The sequence below is a fragment of the Corvus cornix genome, chromosome 2 (genome assembly GCF_000738735.6).
Source record: "Corvus cornix cornix isolate S_Up_H32 chromosome 2, ASM73873v5, whole genome shotgun sequence".
Lineage (NCBI taxonomy): Eukaryota > Metazoa > Chordata > Aves > Passeriformes > Corvidae > Corvus > Corvus cornix.
This window is the reverse complement of record NC_046333.1, coordinates 122,400,141-122,414,867: the sequence shown is the minus strand read 5'-3', so window position 1 is coordinate 122,414,867 and position 14,727 is coordinate 122,400,141. Positions and strand designations below refer to the sequence as shown.

The following is a 14,727-nucleotide window of genomic DNA, read 5'->3' as shown; positions in this document are numbered from 1 at the left end:
ATTTTCTAGATCTTTTCCACCGATATAATTTGAATGCTGATTTAGGGTAATCACTGATATTACACTTTTGTTCAAATCAAGTGTTGCAAAATCAAACACATTTGGAGTTAGTTTCTTTTCTTTCTAAATTGATTAAGGTATAGTGACCCACTCATTTTTGTTCTGTAGACATATATAAAAAAACCCAAACCAACCAACAACACAACTCCAAATGTTGACAAGATCCAGAAACAATATATCATATTTTTGCACTATTATAAAATATTGTAATATCTTTATAGATTTAAAAAAATCATTCCAACACACTGTATCTTATTTGCATATAGTTCTGTTACAGTTAAAATCACTCTAGAGACAAAGATGTTCAACAAAAATGCTGCATTTTCTTAAAAAACAAATAAACTGCATTTTTATTTAAAATCTAATTCAGTTGCTTGGAACAATGCTGAAAATAGAAGTCTGGGTACAGAACATACTCATCTTGTTTTCAAGTTAGAAGAGGATCTGTATTTTTGATTTTGTAAGCTTTATCAGCACTTTTGCAAAGAAAATAATAACTGTATTCACTGAGCAAGCACAATATCTCTAGAATTAAATATACTGTCTTACTGGCTAGGTCCCAGCTTCAAGTGTGAGGTAGAACTGACACTTACTGATGTGCCCAGGAGAGCAGATTCATAACACAATGTTACTCAAATATTATAGCAGATTTTTTGAAAAGAAAAAAAAAATCCTCTAGAATTACTGTTTCAGTATTTACACTAACTTATGTGATTTACAGTGTATAAGGAAAAAGTGGTATGTTCCTGTTCTAGAAGTCAGACAAAATTATTTGTGTTAGAGTTACACAGAATTATGTTTAAAAATTTTAACGTAGACTCCAGACACAAAAATCGGCATAAAAGTTGTGGCTGTTCCTATGGAGCCAGAAAAGACCTATTTGCCTTTGAAATTCCTACACTGTGGCTTTTGTACTACCTTTACTTCTGTATTTCTGCTTCCCACACAGCAGTCCTGTGTGTGAACTCCTCCAATACAACGTGTGAGGCGTGGAGCTCATCAGTGAAACATCCTGCCTCCATTCTGCAAAACACTTGAGAACAGTCTTCGGAGCTTTGCTTTATTTGAGCACAGATATCTTGCAGATGTTTAATTTAAAGCTCCTGTGTAGTCCCACTGAAGTAAATGGGATTACTAAAGTACTTAAAGTAATTCCCTGCTGAATCAGGCTTTTTAAAGTAAGAATAAATGTGCCTAATTTTTATTCATGCATCAGATATCTATAGACTAATAGTTTAAACTCAGCAGTTTTGTATCCAGTCAATATTAAATCTCTGGAGTTAATGTATCTTCACCTGCTGCATCTGCCATCCCTATAGCAAGGACCTTTTTCAATATAACCCTGCATCACAGTTTTTGTATACATACTGTGTCATTAGGCACTCATGTTTTGCATACATATAGTGTCATCAGACATAGTACTGTGATGACTTTTTTGTAAATAATAAATAAACTGCACCTGGCCCTTGTATTTTCTGAGTGTTACATGCATGAAAGACTTCAGAAAAGAACCCTTGTAATGTAGATTAAAAAAGTAGTGGAAGTAATTCCGTTTACTTTGGACAAAAGAGAAACTCATTCATCTATCTGTAACTGCTTACTTCCTGCATCTATGGAGTTGTAGAATAATTTTTAAGTTAATTCTGGGAAGAAGGAAAGGAAACAAATCTGTGGATCTAAGGTATTTAACACATACATGCTAAAGGTTGAATATGGGCATTACTTACACCGTGGCCAGAAGCAAATATGAGGTGGCATGAACTACAGCTGAGACTTGTCAATGCAAAATCTGTCAGCAAAATAAGAAAACCAAACCAAAAAAACAAATAATGAATCTACAACCTCATCAGCAATGAGACACCTGTGGCTTCTTACATCATCAAGACCTGGCTAAGTGATGCTGAGAGTTCTCTGCAAAGCACTTCTATTCTCATATCTATTAAAATTTATCCCCTGCTGAAAATATAATAAGAGAAGGCTGGCAGTGATGAATTCATCTTGTCATCAAGCATCAAGTTCATTTAAATTGATTACCTCATTTAAATGAGTACACCTGGAAATATCAACCACATGCAAAATTACCACTGATTTTAGCATCATTTGCAGGTCACTAAAAAAGGACCTACTAACACACATGTGATAACAAAAGAAAAAGAATACGATTCCTTCCTGAAATTTTCACTGTTCATCTCTGGCCCACCTGGTCTTGTTGGTTCAGCTAATCTAGTATTAAAACCTGGAAAATTTAAATCAAGGAGGTAAAACAAAGGACTAATAGGTGCCTATTTAAAATTTATGCAATGGTGCAACATCTTCTACTGTACAGATGTAAGAACTTAAGGCAGCCCCAATATAGCTGTAGGTTTGGGATACCATAAGAGACATTACATCAACAGCTTTAGGGATAAACAATTCATCACTACATAACAGTACAGTAACACATCAGGGCTGCAATTACCCAGGTCTTTACAACAGCAAATCCAGTCATTCACCAATACTGAGCCAAAAGTGATACCCAGCTTGGCAAAGGACTTGCACAACTGTGATTGTTGTCTAAGCCATCAGGCAGAGGGACACAGCTGGTTCTTCAAAGGAACAACTCAGATCCACAGAGGAGCTGGGAAAATCTCACATTCCCTCATGAGACACACCTCTTCCACTGCCTAGTCGCAGCAGCACTGTCTGGAATTGCTAACCTGTCTTCACAGCCCACCTCTGCTCCCCTCCGTGCTGGTTGTGTCCCGGCAGTGCACAGGGCACAGAAGTGTTGTCCAAGGCAATACTGGCTTGACACCTCAATTGTGCACACAGAACCAAGAAACACCGTGTAAAGCAACAATAGCCCCACAACAGACACACCCAATGCTCAGCAGCTCCAGTTCAACCACGACAACTTGTGTGCTTCAAAAAAGTCTGGTCATATAATAATATGCAGTTATGAACAGGCAACCTCAATGACTAGTTAACTGTATACCAGTATCAGCTATTATGCATGCTGAATTCCAACAGGTCGTTCCCCACAACCATATAAAGTGTTTCAATCTTCTGTAATTCTGTTCAAACATCACAGGGCTTTATCTTCTGTCAGAATAAAGAAAACAGGAAAAAAATTTAATAGAGTGAAATAGGAAAGTAGTGAAAAATTAATAGAGTGAAATAGTAAACTAGTAAAAAAATGAATAGAATGAAAATAGTAAACTCCTCAAAGCACGTGTTGTCATCATTATTGTTTCCAATCTTTTTCTTGAGGAAGAAACGCAAGACATGTAGGGCATAAAACCCAGTAAGTTCGACCAATACTCAGAGAATACTGCACTGCATCTTCTTCAGCAATCCCACCCACTCCAACATTTTCAGACTTCCCCTCCATTCTCAATAACAGCTTTCCAAAAATATCACATTGCAGTGAAGGTCTCAGTCCTTAACTTCAGTCCTTAACTTCAGCACACTTGTCCAATGATACTTGAAAGACTGCATGTCTGTGCTACAGAAACATTTTTTTTCTGGTTTTCTACACTCCAAAACTATGGAAGAAAATTTTCTGGGCTCAAAAGGGCACTGAAAGCTTCTCCATCTCCTCATGAAAAGGCACAAGTCTTTGACTGTGTCTTTTTCTCTTTGTATGTATGTGTTCAAATGTGTGTGCAGAGTCTTCTACCTCCACATGTTCAAGCAGAACTAGAAATCCTCTTACTGGCACCAAAAGAAGGTGTTGAAGCACACACTTCTAATGATGAGAGGAGACAACAGTATCAGTTATGGTGCCCAACTCTCCCCTAGAAAGAGTAGAAATACTTTGGCACCAAACGGTGTAATTGTGGCATAAAAATGCACACAGAAGAGAGTGCTGTGGAGCACAAAGTTTGAAAATTTATTCAAGTTCTATGGGTATGTTTAGTATGTGCAATACTTCAATTTCATTTAGGTTTATGTCAAAACTGCTCACATTTGGGCTGAATTTGGCAGATTTCTGAAGCTTAACTGTTTCAATTTCTAATGTTTTGTGTTCAAATCTTTCATTTGCAATTATATTTCTGCTTTTATTCATCACTACTAACATAGCCGTTATTTCCTCACTTTTCCAATCATCTGTGTCCAGATAGTACCACTACCCATGATTAACAAATATGATTTATGCTTCTAACAAAATCCCCATTGAAGAGGAACATTTTCTTTCATATTTTTTCCAGTCCTGGTCTGTAACTGTGAAAGAACAAAAACCTAAGATGTGATGACAGCAGCTTTCAATCCCTTCCCTGCTATTCTCTCTGCAGTTTCTATGCTTCCGTGTTTCTCCTGTCATTTGCCCTTATAAATTTTTATCTGCTTATCAAATATCTGGCAAAGAAGTACTTGGCAGGATTTAGAGCTCTTCGGTCACCTGATGACCACGGAGCTCATGGCATAATGAGAGGCTCCTAATGAAGTTCCCAGCAGTGCTATCCCTGAAAGGCCTCGATATCACTAAAGTTCTTTTTGCCCCGTACTTCTCCACCCGTGGAACCTGGTGGGCTCCACATGATTTGGAAAACGGACAAAAACACAACTCGGATGTGCTCTTCATGCACAATTTCAGCTTAAACCTCGTCTCGAAGCTCAGGGCAAGTAAAGGATAAAATAAAAATACAAAACCAAAACTAAGAATCACAAATAGCACTCGGAAGCCCTCTCTCTTTGCCTACTTGTTGCAGGTGCTAGCAGGTGTAGCAGCAACCTGCTCGGGAACCCGAGGGGCGAGCAGCGCCGAGGCAGCGCAGAGCACGGAGCCACCACCGCCCTCCGGGCATCGCGGGGGCCCCGGCCCGGCTTGCGCGCTCCCGGCTCGCCCCGCCCCGGGCCACGCGCGTCCCCGACCAGCGGGGGGCACCTTTTCCCGGGAGCAGAAGGCACACGGAGACCGCCCCGGGAGCAGCCGCCTTCGCCCGCTCGCTCCCGGGGGACAAGCCCGCCCAGGCGCGGCAGCCGCGGGCTCGTCCCCCAGGGGCGCGCACCTGCCCCGCGGCAGCGGCGTGGCCACACCGGGGGCGGACCCGGGCGGGAGCGGAGGGGCGGGCGGGGAGGAGCGGGGGGCGGGCGCCGCTCGCCGCCGCGGGGCTGCGGCTGGGCTGGGCGCGGGCGGCCGGCCGGCGGAGCGCTCGCAGTCGCGGGGAGCGCCGGGGCTGTCGGGCGGGCGGCAAGGCAAGGCAGGCAGAGCAGGGAAGGGAGCGGAAGGCGGGCGGGAGGCGACGGCGGCGCCGCGCTCGCCCCGCTGCCCTGGATGACGGGCGGCCGGTTCGACTTCGACGATGGCGGCACCTACTGCGGCGGCTGGGAGGACGGGAAAGCCCACGGGCACGGGCATTTGCACCGGGCCCAAGGGGCAGGGCGAGTATGCCGGCTCCTGGTCCCACGGCTTCGAGGTGGCAGGCGGCTACACCTGGCCCAGCGGCAACACCTACCTGGGCTACTGGGCGCAGGGCAAGCGCCACGGGCTGGGCGTGGAGACGAAGGGCAGGTGGATGTACCGCGGCGAGTGGTCCCACGGTTTCAAGGGGCGCTACGGGGTGCGGCAGAGCCTCAGCACGCCGGCCCGCTACGAGGGCACCTGGAGCAACGGGCTGCAGGACGGATACGGCGTGGAGACCTACGGGGACGGAGGTGGGCGCCGGCGGGGGGCGCCCCGCGCGCGGCAGCGCCGGGGGCGGGCGGGAGTGGGGGTGGGGGGGCGCGCGCCTGCGTGGGCGCGCCGCGGGAAGGGCCCCTCCTTCCACCCCCGCGCCCTTATCGCTGCCCTCGCACCGGGGTCTCTTCTCCTTGCCCTGGCCGCGGCGGTGCACCCTTCCCGGCGCCGCTCGCTCGGCGCCCCCGAGACCCCGTTGGCGGCCGGGGAGCGCCACAGGTGCCTGACGCCCGCCCCGCCCCACTCTGTGAGGAGCCGCCTGGCCCCGGCTGCGCTCCGAGCGCGCTGAGCTGTCCGGGCTCGGCGCTTTCTCCCGGCCAGCTGGTAGAAATCCGCATTACGGCCGCTTGCAGAGGGCTTTCCTTTCTCCCCGCCGAGGCGGCTGCTGGGCTCCCTGCCTGAGGCAGCGATGGCCGGGCGGCCGCGCCTGGCTCGGGGAGCGAGTCCCGGCGCCTCGCCCCCTGCGCACCGCGTTCGTGCGGAAACGGCAAGAACTTGTTCTGGTAGAGCCCTTGTGTCGCGCTGATGTGCAGGCAGGGATGGCTTGGTGCGCTCGGCTTGTAAACAGGAGGCTGGAGCTAATGGAGTGGGTACGCAGCTTGCGTAAAATCAATGAAACTTGGGTCCACCCTCATATAACTGCTGTTATTATCAAGATACGGGATAGTTTTAAGCATCCTGCTCAAAGCACGAGGTGTGCAGTGCAGTCACACAGACCTGCCTCTCACATCCTTCCCCACGACAAAGCCAATGTCCCAGGGCTGAGCTCGCGGTGGGCGTGCGGAGGGACCGCGGCATCCGCCCTCCTGCTGAAGTCGGGAGCGGTCAAGAAGTCAGGGTTCAGTGAGGTCAGAGAGGACTGGAGCTTACTTGAGTGCTCACTTACAGTTCTTACACCTCTGTCATTTCATGCTCTGCGCGATAAATAAGCCTGATACTCTTTAATTCAGCTGCTGTAATGTCATTTGCCTCAGTGGAAGTGCCACCTGCAACTTCTGCAGAGTTGGTCTTCAGCTAGGAACAAGAAAAAAGGTTTGTTCTATTGTAAGAGGGCGAAAAACGGGTCTCAGTTTGAGGACTAGAGAGCTGTTGGTTTTTTTTACAGACATGCTGCTTGCTTCAGCGTTCAACAACGTGTTTAGTTAACATGCAAGAAATAGAATTTACCAAAATCAGAGGTACTGTTCACGTGATGTGACTAAAGGACTAACCCATGTATTACCTCTCTATTGATATGTTTGTTTGCTGGTTTCTTCAAAGAATTTTTTCAGAAGATCTCTAGTCAAACTTTCAGGAGAATGGGTGTTTTTGTATTATGCGGAAGATGAAATATTTGCAGTTGAGCTCCTATTTTTTCTTTTCCAAGATACAAAATGTGGAAAGTTTGGTAAGATGCAATTCCTTCAGAAAACGAAATACATGGTGGGTTTTGTACCTTTCTGTCCCCTGGTTTATAGATATTTGTAGCTGTCCAGAAATTGTTTCCTGGTGTGGAAAGTTCTGATATTCAAAGACAGCTATGTGTTTGTGGATTTAAAAAAAAAAAGGAGGAGGGGAAAAGAGCACTGAAATCAAGGTATGAAAGTGATCAGTATTTCAGTTTCACTTTCCTCACACAATGCACTCTTCGATTTTTATTTTGTTTGGCTAATATATTACAAGCAGTACTTCCCCTCCCCCTCCCCCCCCCCCCCCCCTTCTGGAAGAGTAAATTGCCATTCTAATAAATCTTCTAGAAATTATTTTCTCAAAGTTGTTTTTATCCTTTTTTCTTTAGGCTTCTTGTGGATTTTTAAAAAATCTTAATACAGTACTGATTATTGGAGGTAAATTCTCTCAATATTTGGAGTTGGAACAGCACATGAAGGATCCAGTTCATACTGTTAGCTGAAATCTGTTGTCATGACTCCAGTCTTTTGCATGTTGCAGTTCATACGAACAGAGAGTGTGAAGTCCCATTGATTTTAATGAAAGTACTCATGAATGAAGCAGAGCAGTACGTCATAGATGTTTGCAGATGTGTTTTCATTTTCATGCTCTGCGGACAATAGATGTATTTGCACACCAGAAGAACATCTGAAATGGGTTTATAAGGAAACCAGATTTACACATGTATCTTTAACATAATTTAAAACAGTTGCAGGAAAGCTCTTTTTATGATTACCCGAGAATACCAGCATAGAGAAATAATTCTTCGGACTATGCCAATTTCCAGTTTGTTTTCAAACTCACTATGATCCAGGCCTCTTTACTGCTAGTTTCTTTGTGTTTTTTAAATATAGCCCCAGTATGTTCCTTTAAGGTGTATTGGTGGTATTACAAGATATCATTGAAGGAGGGAAAAGGAAAATAAGCACTGACAGTGTTCCTCAGTGTTTTTGCACACAACACTTTTCATGACATGAGTAATATATGTCATGCTGTGTTTAGATGCTTAAAATTGTCACTCAGTCAAATCTCTGAGGAAAACACTGTGAATTATAAACCATGATGCTTCATTCATTGTGCGTGATTACAGTGGGCCTTCAAGTGGCCCCTCAGTCTGTCCCCTGCAGCAATCTGGATTTTTGTGCCTCCTTTAAATTCCCTAGGTTTTGTTGATCTGTGAAGATGTAAAACCTACTGGAGGAGGGACTGTGGCCTAATTTGAAACTTCAGTATGTTTGAATTGGTTATTTATGGTCCTTTCAACAACAGCAAAAAGCAATTGCGTGTTGTCATTCCACAGAGGGAGATCAGTGGCAAAAGCACCCTAAGCGAAGGTCACATATGTTCATTGATTTCTGAGAGGTCTTCTTTCTAGGTCCGTGCTTTATTAATATTTGAGTCAGAAAACCATGCAAAATCTTGATGCAACAACAAATTTTTCAAACCACAGAGTATCTAAGTAAAGGGTAAGAGCAAGTGGAGTAGTTAAATGGCTCCTTGGCCTCTCCATTTTTTTCACAGTGTAGTTTTAAATTTTAGCTGCAAGTGGGCAATGACATTTACAGCTGTAAGATGTACCAAGGGTGTTTTAGAAGGGATGGCATACTGTAACTAAGGAAACAGATTATGAAATTATATCTTACAGCTACTTGCCAACAAAAAGAAAAGGAAAAAAAAAAACTTCCTAATAGTTCTCAGGCTCGAAATATGAACACCTTTTCAAGAGAACCAATTAAAAGTCAGATGGATGGTCAGTAGTTGTGACCGAATGTTTCTTCAGTTACAAAGGATAGTGAGCCTAGCTTTTGGAAAGTTAATGCTAAACAATGTTACTGTTTTATGGTCAAATACAATTTTAAATTAGATTGGTAATTACAATGGTAATTAAAATTTTAACAATTAACCCTTAGAGGAACTGCTTTGAACAGTCAACTATGGTATAAGGTGAAACAATATGGTGTTCTTGTTGATGTAGTATTCATATTTATCTAGAGAGATCGGTAAATATTGCATATATTGCATATGTTTTTGTCTTTGTATATGGGAGAAGGTTTTTCATCATGTCTTATATCATAAGTTGTTTTATTTAATTATATTGCAATATTCACATACCTTGTTTTGCTTGTTTAAAGATTTCTAAAATTTCTTTTATTGAATAAGGTGATGCCGTTAAAATCTGATATAGTCAGTCAAATTACTGTACAAGGTTCTCGTATCTACAGTCTGGACACTGTCTTCCATATGCCATTAAAATACTTACTCTTTAAAGTATGAGTTGAAAAACCAAGGAAAATTAGTTGGCTTTTTAGCATTAGTATAGGAAGCCTTTCCATTAAAGGATTTGTAATGGCAGAAGATATAATATTTACCTGCTACACTGCATAAAATTCAACCTAAATATCTCATACTTTTTAAGGACGAAATGAGTATGAATCTTCCATTTCCTTTTTGACTGTTTTCTCTTCAGAAGAAGCTGGCATTGATTTTATTTCTGCAATAGAAAGGAAAATTGGACTAGTGGATAGCAGCACAGCAATTGTTCTTGTTTTAATGCCCTTATGGGCAGCAGCAACCACTACCCATCTTTCTATAGTAGTGAAAATACAAGTCCTAAATTAATTAAGTATTTTTGAGCTTTCCATTAAACACATGTTTATTAATTAAATTATTAGTAAGAAAAATGGCTGACCTTTTTTACTTCTATAAAATTCCATACTGAAATGAGTTGATTGTGCTTCAAGTCTGACATAGTAATAGCAGCATGGAGAGCCATAATTATGAGATGCTGCTCTAATGTAATATTGTGGTATAATCAAAATTAGACTTAGATTTACTATTTCAAAATTAAATTAACTGGTGCAAAACATTAGAGGGGTTATAATGTGTAGCAGTAAGTATATGTAGACAGATTCTTAGTTCCAGCATATCATTACAGATCCCAGAAATAGTTAGGGACAAAATGAAGTAATTAATGCTCATAAAATATTAATGTATTTCTGGGAATCTTCTGTTTAAAACAACAAAAAAAAAATCTTAGAATGTGGCTGTATATTTGCAGTATTTACAGAACATACCAGTGCTTTACAGTCATACCAGTGCTTTGTGCTCATGTTTCTATTTGTTCTTCCCCATATGCTGAGTTTTTTAAAATAATCATGTTCCTAGATTCAGCACCCTTACAACCAGTACAGCAGTAGGTATCCAGGATACAGAGAATGAGAAAGAAACTAAGAAAGTTGTTTATTTGTGTCAGCAGCCATCTGTTAAAACAAAAACCTTCCACTTCGTAGAATTTTCTACAGCACACACCAGTTATATTTTGGAACCTATCTAGTATTATATAATAAAGAAAACAGACTTACCAAATTTGTGTGTTAACATTGAAATATAACATAGCAGAAGAGGTAAAGAGCAAGGCAGCACTTGATAGATGGTGGATACATATATAACCAAAACAGTATGTGTACATGAAAGAGATTGAATCTCAAAGCAAATGAATCTTGGCTCTACATCTACAACTGCAGATACTTAAAAAATATTTTCACAAAAATTTTATCAATCCCTGAATTTAACATTTGATATTTAGTTCCCTGAATAGTTAATAGGTGTTCCAATTGAGGTAGATCAAAATTTTTAAAAATATTTTAAAGATTGCTTATTCATCCCTCTGTAAAAATATTCAGATTCAAAGCAGCTTTTTTTAAAAAAAAAAAAAGAACCAGCACTAGGTGGGTGAGAGACTTCATTTTGAGGAGCTTAAAGCCGTTTAATGGGAATTAGAGCGAAATATATCAGAAAGCAAGTTATCTTCTATTTGCTGGTTACAGCATTCCTGTCACCTTCCTTTGTAGCCTCTGGTAGAAATGGCCTTCAGACACTAGACACTGGCAAGTGTCAAAATAAAAATGCCTTTCAAGAATACAAGAAAATAATTGTCTGCTGTAGTAATCTGATAAAGGTGGGGTTTGGCTCCAATACAGCTTTGCATGGACATCCATGACTTTTCATATTGTATACTGTGTTCCTCCCTACATTGCTCTTTAATATTTTTACAAGAGTAGTTATGGTTAAATGTTTGCTAGAATGTTGTGCAATATTGTGTTACTGCCTTGCCTTTCTTACGTACTGTGAAACAAATGAAAGGCAAGAAAGGGCTAAAGAATTCATGCTTTTGATCCCTCTGTTACAGCAGAATTGCAGTGCATGTTTATGTACCAGGGATACCAGAAAGTGTTGGTATGAAGAGTTCATAAAGAGAAAGGAATCCTAAGGTTTTGTTCTTTCATTCAAATCCACACAAACATTTTAAAAGATATAATTTTACAGTAGAAGTTTATGACAGTGGATCCAAAGGCCTGTCTGAAGACAATCTAGTGCATTGTCAAATAGCTCCTGACAAGGAGAGGTCTATAGTCACCTTAAACCCACAATAACAGGGCGGATACTTCTCCTGCTTGCTCTTTATGTGAGCAGCTGGGCACAAGAGCTGTAAGTGTTCTGCTCTCTCCCTTCTCTCCAGCCCTGTCTTCCTCCTCAGCTGACTACATATAATGTGACTCTGTTTCTGCTGGCCACCTTCCCATCAGTCCACCTTAAAAAATGTTGAGGGAGTCCTGCTTTAGAAATTTCTCTCAATTTTTTTTTCACCCTGGACAGATCCATTAAAAAAATGCCTATGATTATAGCTACTGTGTCGTAGTTACCAAAATAAGTCAGGTCAGCTGTGAAAGTGAAGGATTTGCTAAGCGGAAAAAAAATTATAAGAAAAACAAGTAACAAAAGTAGTCTGTGTCATGTGCATCTCTTCTTTCCAAAACCAGAACTGACAATGTAAAGTTGCATGTAGCATATTGGATGGAGAGGGCTAGGTCTTCTACAGCTTCCTAAATTTAACTTCTTATTACTTTAAAAGGTACCTACCAGGGGCAGTGGACAGGAGGGATGAGACATGGATATGGTGTACGTCAGAGTGTACCCTATGGCATGGCCACTGTGATCCGTTCACCTCTCCGAACATCTCTGGCGTCACTTCGAAGTGAGCAGAGCAATGGCACTGTTCTGCATGACGTCACTTCAGACAGTCCAGCTGGAACAAGAGGAGGATTTGTGCTCAATTTTCACAGTGATCCAGAAGCCATGGGCATTAAGAAAAAAGGAGGCTTATTCAGAAGAGGATCCCTTCTTGGTAGTATAAAACTTAGAAAATCGGAGTCTAGGTCATCGATATCTAGCAAACGGAGCTCTGTCAGGAGTGATGCTGCTATGAGCAGAATTAGTTCTAGTGACGCCAACTCTACAATTAGTTTTGGAGACGGTGACTGTGATTATAGCCCTCTGGAAGACCACGTTGATGCTACCACTACAGAAGCCTATATGGGTGAATGGAAGAATGACAAGCGCAGTGGTTTTGGTATCAGTGAGCGTTCAAATGGTATGAAATACGAAGGAGAGTGGCTGAATAACAGGAGGCATGGGTATGGATGTACCATGTTTCCAGATGGCACCAAAGAAGAGGGAAAGTATAAAAATAACATTTTGGTCCGTGGAATAAGAAAGCAACTTATACCAATACGAAACACAAAAACTAGAGAAAAGGTGGATAGAGCAATAGAGGGTGCACAACGAGCAGCTGCCATGGCAAGAACCAAAGTGGAAATTGCAACCTCAAGGTAAGTTATCAAATGTAGGGTTGTAGACCTCTGCGTTAGTGAGCACTTGCTCAGCTTTTAGTTTCACATGTGTAGCTCCATTGTCTTTAGTGGCATTACACATGTAAAACTTAGAACTTAAACTCATTTAAGTGAAGAGTTTGTGTATGTTCCATAATATACTGTGAAAGTAAATTTCCATTCTTGATACATTTCTGCTTTGTCTGGAAAGGTGCCGCATTATGCCTTTAAACCTGTTTGGAAAATAAAACTGGTGAGGAAATAAGTGAATGATTTGGGGGTAAAGTTTGAATATTTTTGAATATATGAGGTAAAGTTTGAATATTTTTCTGTAAGCATGCTCCAGTTATGCTTATTGTATTGCTGATTTATTGGTAGCATCTGAAACTCACTGAAGTTGCCCATTCGACAGTGGGCATCTTAAGATGCATCTGTTTATCTGAGAAACTGGTATGAACAGCATAAGAATAATGGTCAAGGATGTTGTGCTTAGAGACTGTTGATTTGGTTGCCAGGGCAGTATCTGACAAAAGAGTTCTCTGTGAGGACTCTTCCATTTTGGCATGCTTTTCCTCAATTCATATGATCATACGACCACCACGTCAGGTGGAGGTGGTGGTCTTCTCCCTGTGCCTTTGCCAAGTGTTTGAGATGGGAGAAGCGTATGGGTATTGGTAGTGGAGAAAAACGTCATTTTCACTTTGAACTCCTAACCAGCAACCAAGCAAAGTTGTTTGAAATGGAATTGTTGCAAATTAAATCAGTATAGACAATTTTAATAGGTTTTATTGTTAAGTTTGAGTGCTCTTTAAAAGCTATTTAATTTTAATTGCCTTCCAATAAGTTTCTGTGGTGGTTTCTCTTTTTATGGCTTTAGTTTGTTTCCTCAGGCAGGCTTCTCTTAAAATATGCTTTGATTAAAAAAAAGAGTCCAGAAATGTGTGTGAAAGAAAATCTTCATGCTATTTTAGAAAGAGGATGTCACGTTACTCTTAGAGCTGAACAACTGATTCCTAATTTAGTGTGGTCACTAGCGTGTCCTCAGTGACTACCCTTTTCCTGACAGTGATAAGGAATACAGAAAATACCAAAAACTGCATAAGTGGGAGAGCTTAAATATATAAATGCTCATAGCAAAAAGTAGTTGAGACACTAACATGAAGAGTGTAGCACACTGGTAAAGGACCTTTCTGAGAACTGGTCACGTAAGTAACTGAAGGGTAGTATATACTTGGTTACTTCTATAAATATATGTAAGGCATTATATGACAGCATACCATATTAGTAACACAGATCAGTAATACCTAACTTTAAGAAAGTACTGGATCCCATTCATGTTCTGTCAGTACATAATAAGCCCTAGTTCTGAATAAAATGGAGCAGTGGGATGTATGGAAAGGGGGAGTCACCATTTGGAGTCTACATAAAGCTATTAAAAAGCTGTAGTCTGAGACCATTACATTCCAAGGCACAGTGTATGCGCTTCCTCTTCAAGAAGTGTCTCTGAAGTGTTTTGTTTGCTTTTCCTTCCCTTTGATTTTTAGGTGGAGGACAGAGTTCAAATTGCTTCTTTTGGAACAATTCATCAAAACAATGTTTATTTCATGAAAATACATTTTTGAAAGTGCAGCAAAAGGAATCAGTTGTAGTGCAGCTGTGACCAGGGGCGATCTCTCCCTTTGGTTTCTCCGCTAAAAATCTCTCTGAAACACTCCTATGACTGCAAGTATAGACAGCAAGATTGCAGATTCAGGTTTTCTCTCTTTTAGTAGCCACTGCACCAACTGTACTGGCATTGATTCAAAGGCCAAGAGACCTGATACCAAGTCAGGCAACGTCAGGCATGAAGATAATATTAACTTCACTTGTGAGTGCATGTTACTCCTGTAGTAAGAATGACAGGAGTCTTCC

General features: G+C 41.6%; 1 protein-coding gene across 1 annotated transcript in view; it reads left to right on the top strand.

Moving 5' to 3' along the window:
- The first annotated feature begins 5,184 nt into the window (after window positions 1-5,184).
- The window catches only part of JPH1 (junctophilin 1), an 83,548-nt gene continuing 74,005 nt past the window's right edge, over window positions 5,185-14,727 (top strand). Inside the window, 3 exon segments of the mRNA XM_039549141.1 lie at window positions 5,185-5,395; window positions 5,397-5,697; window positions 12,060-12,816. Of these exon segments, the coding sequence (XP_039405075.1) occupies window positions 5,318-5,395; window positions 5,397-5,697; window positions 12,060-12,816 (1,136 nt within the window). The 5' untranslated portion in view covers window positions 5,185-5,317.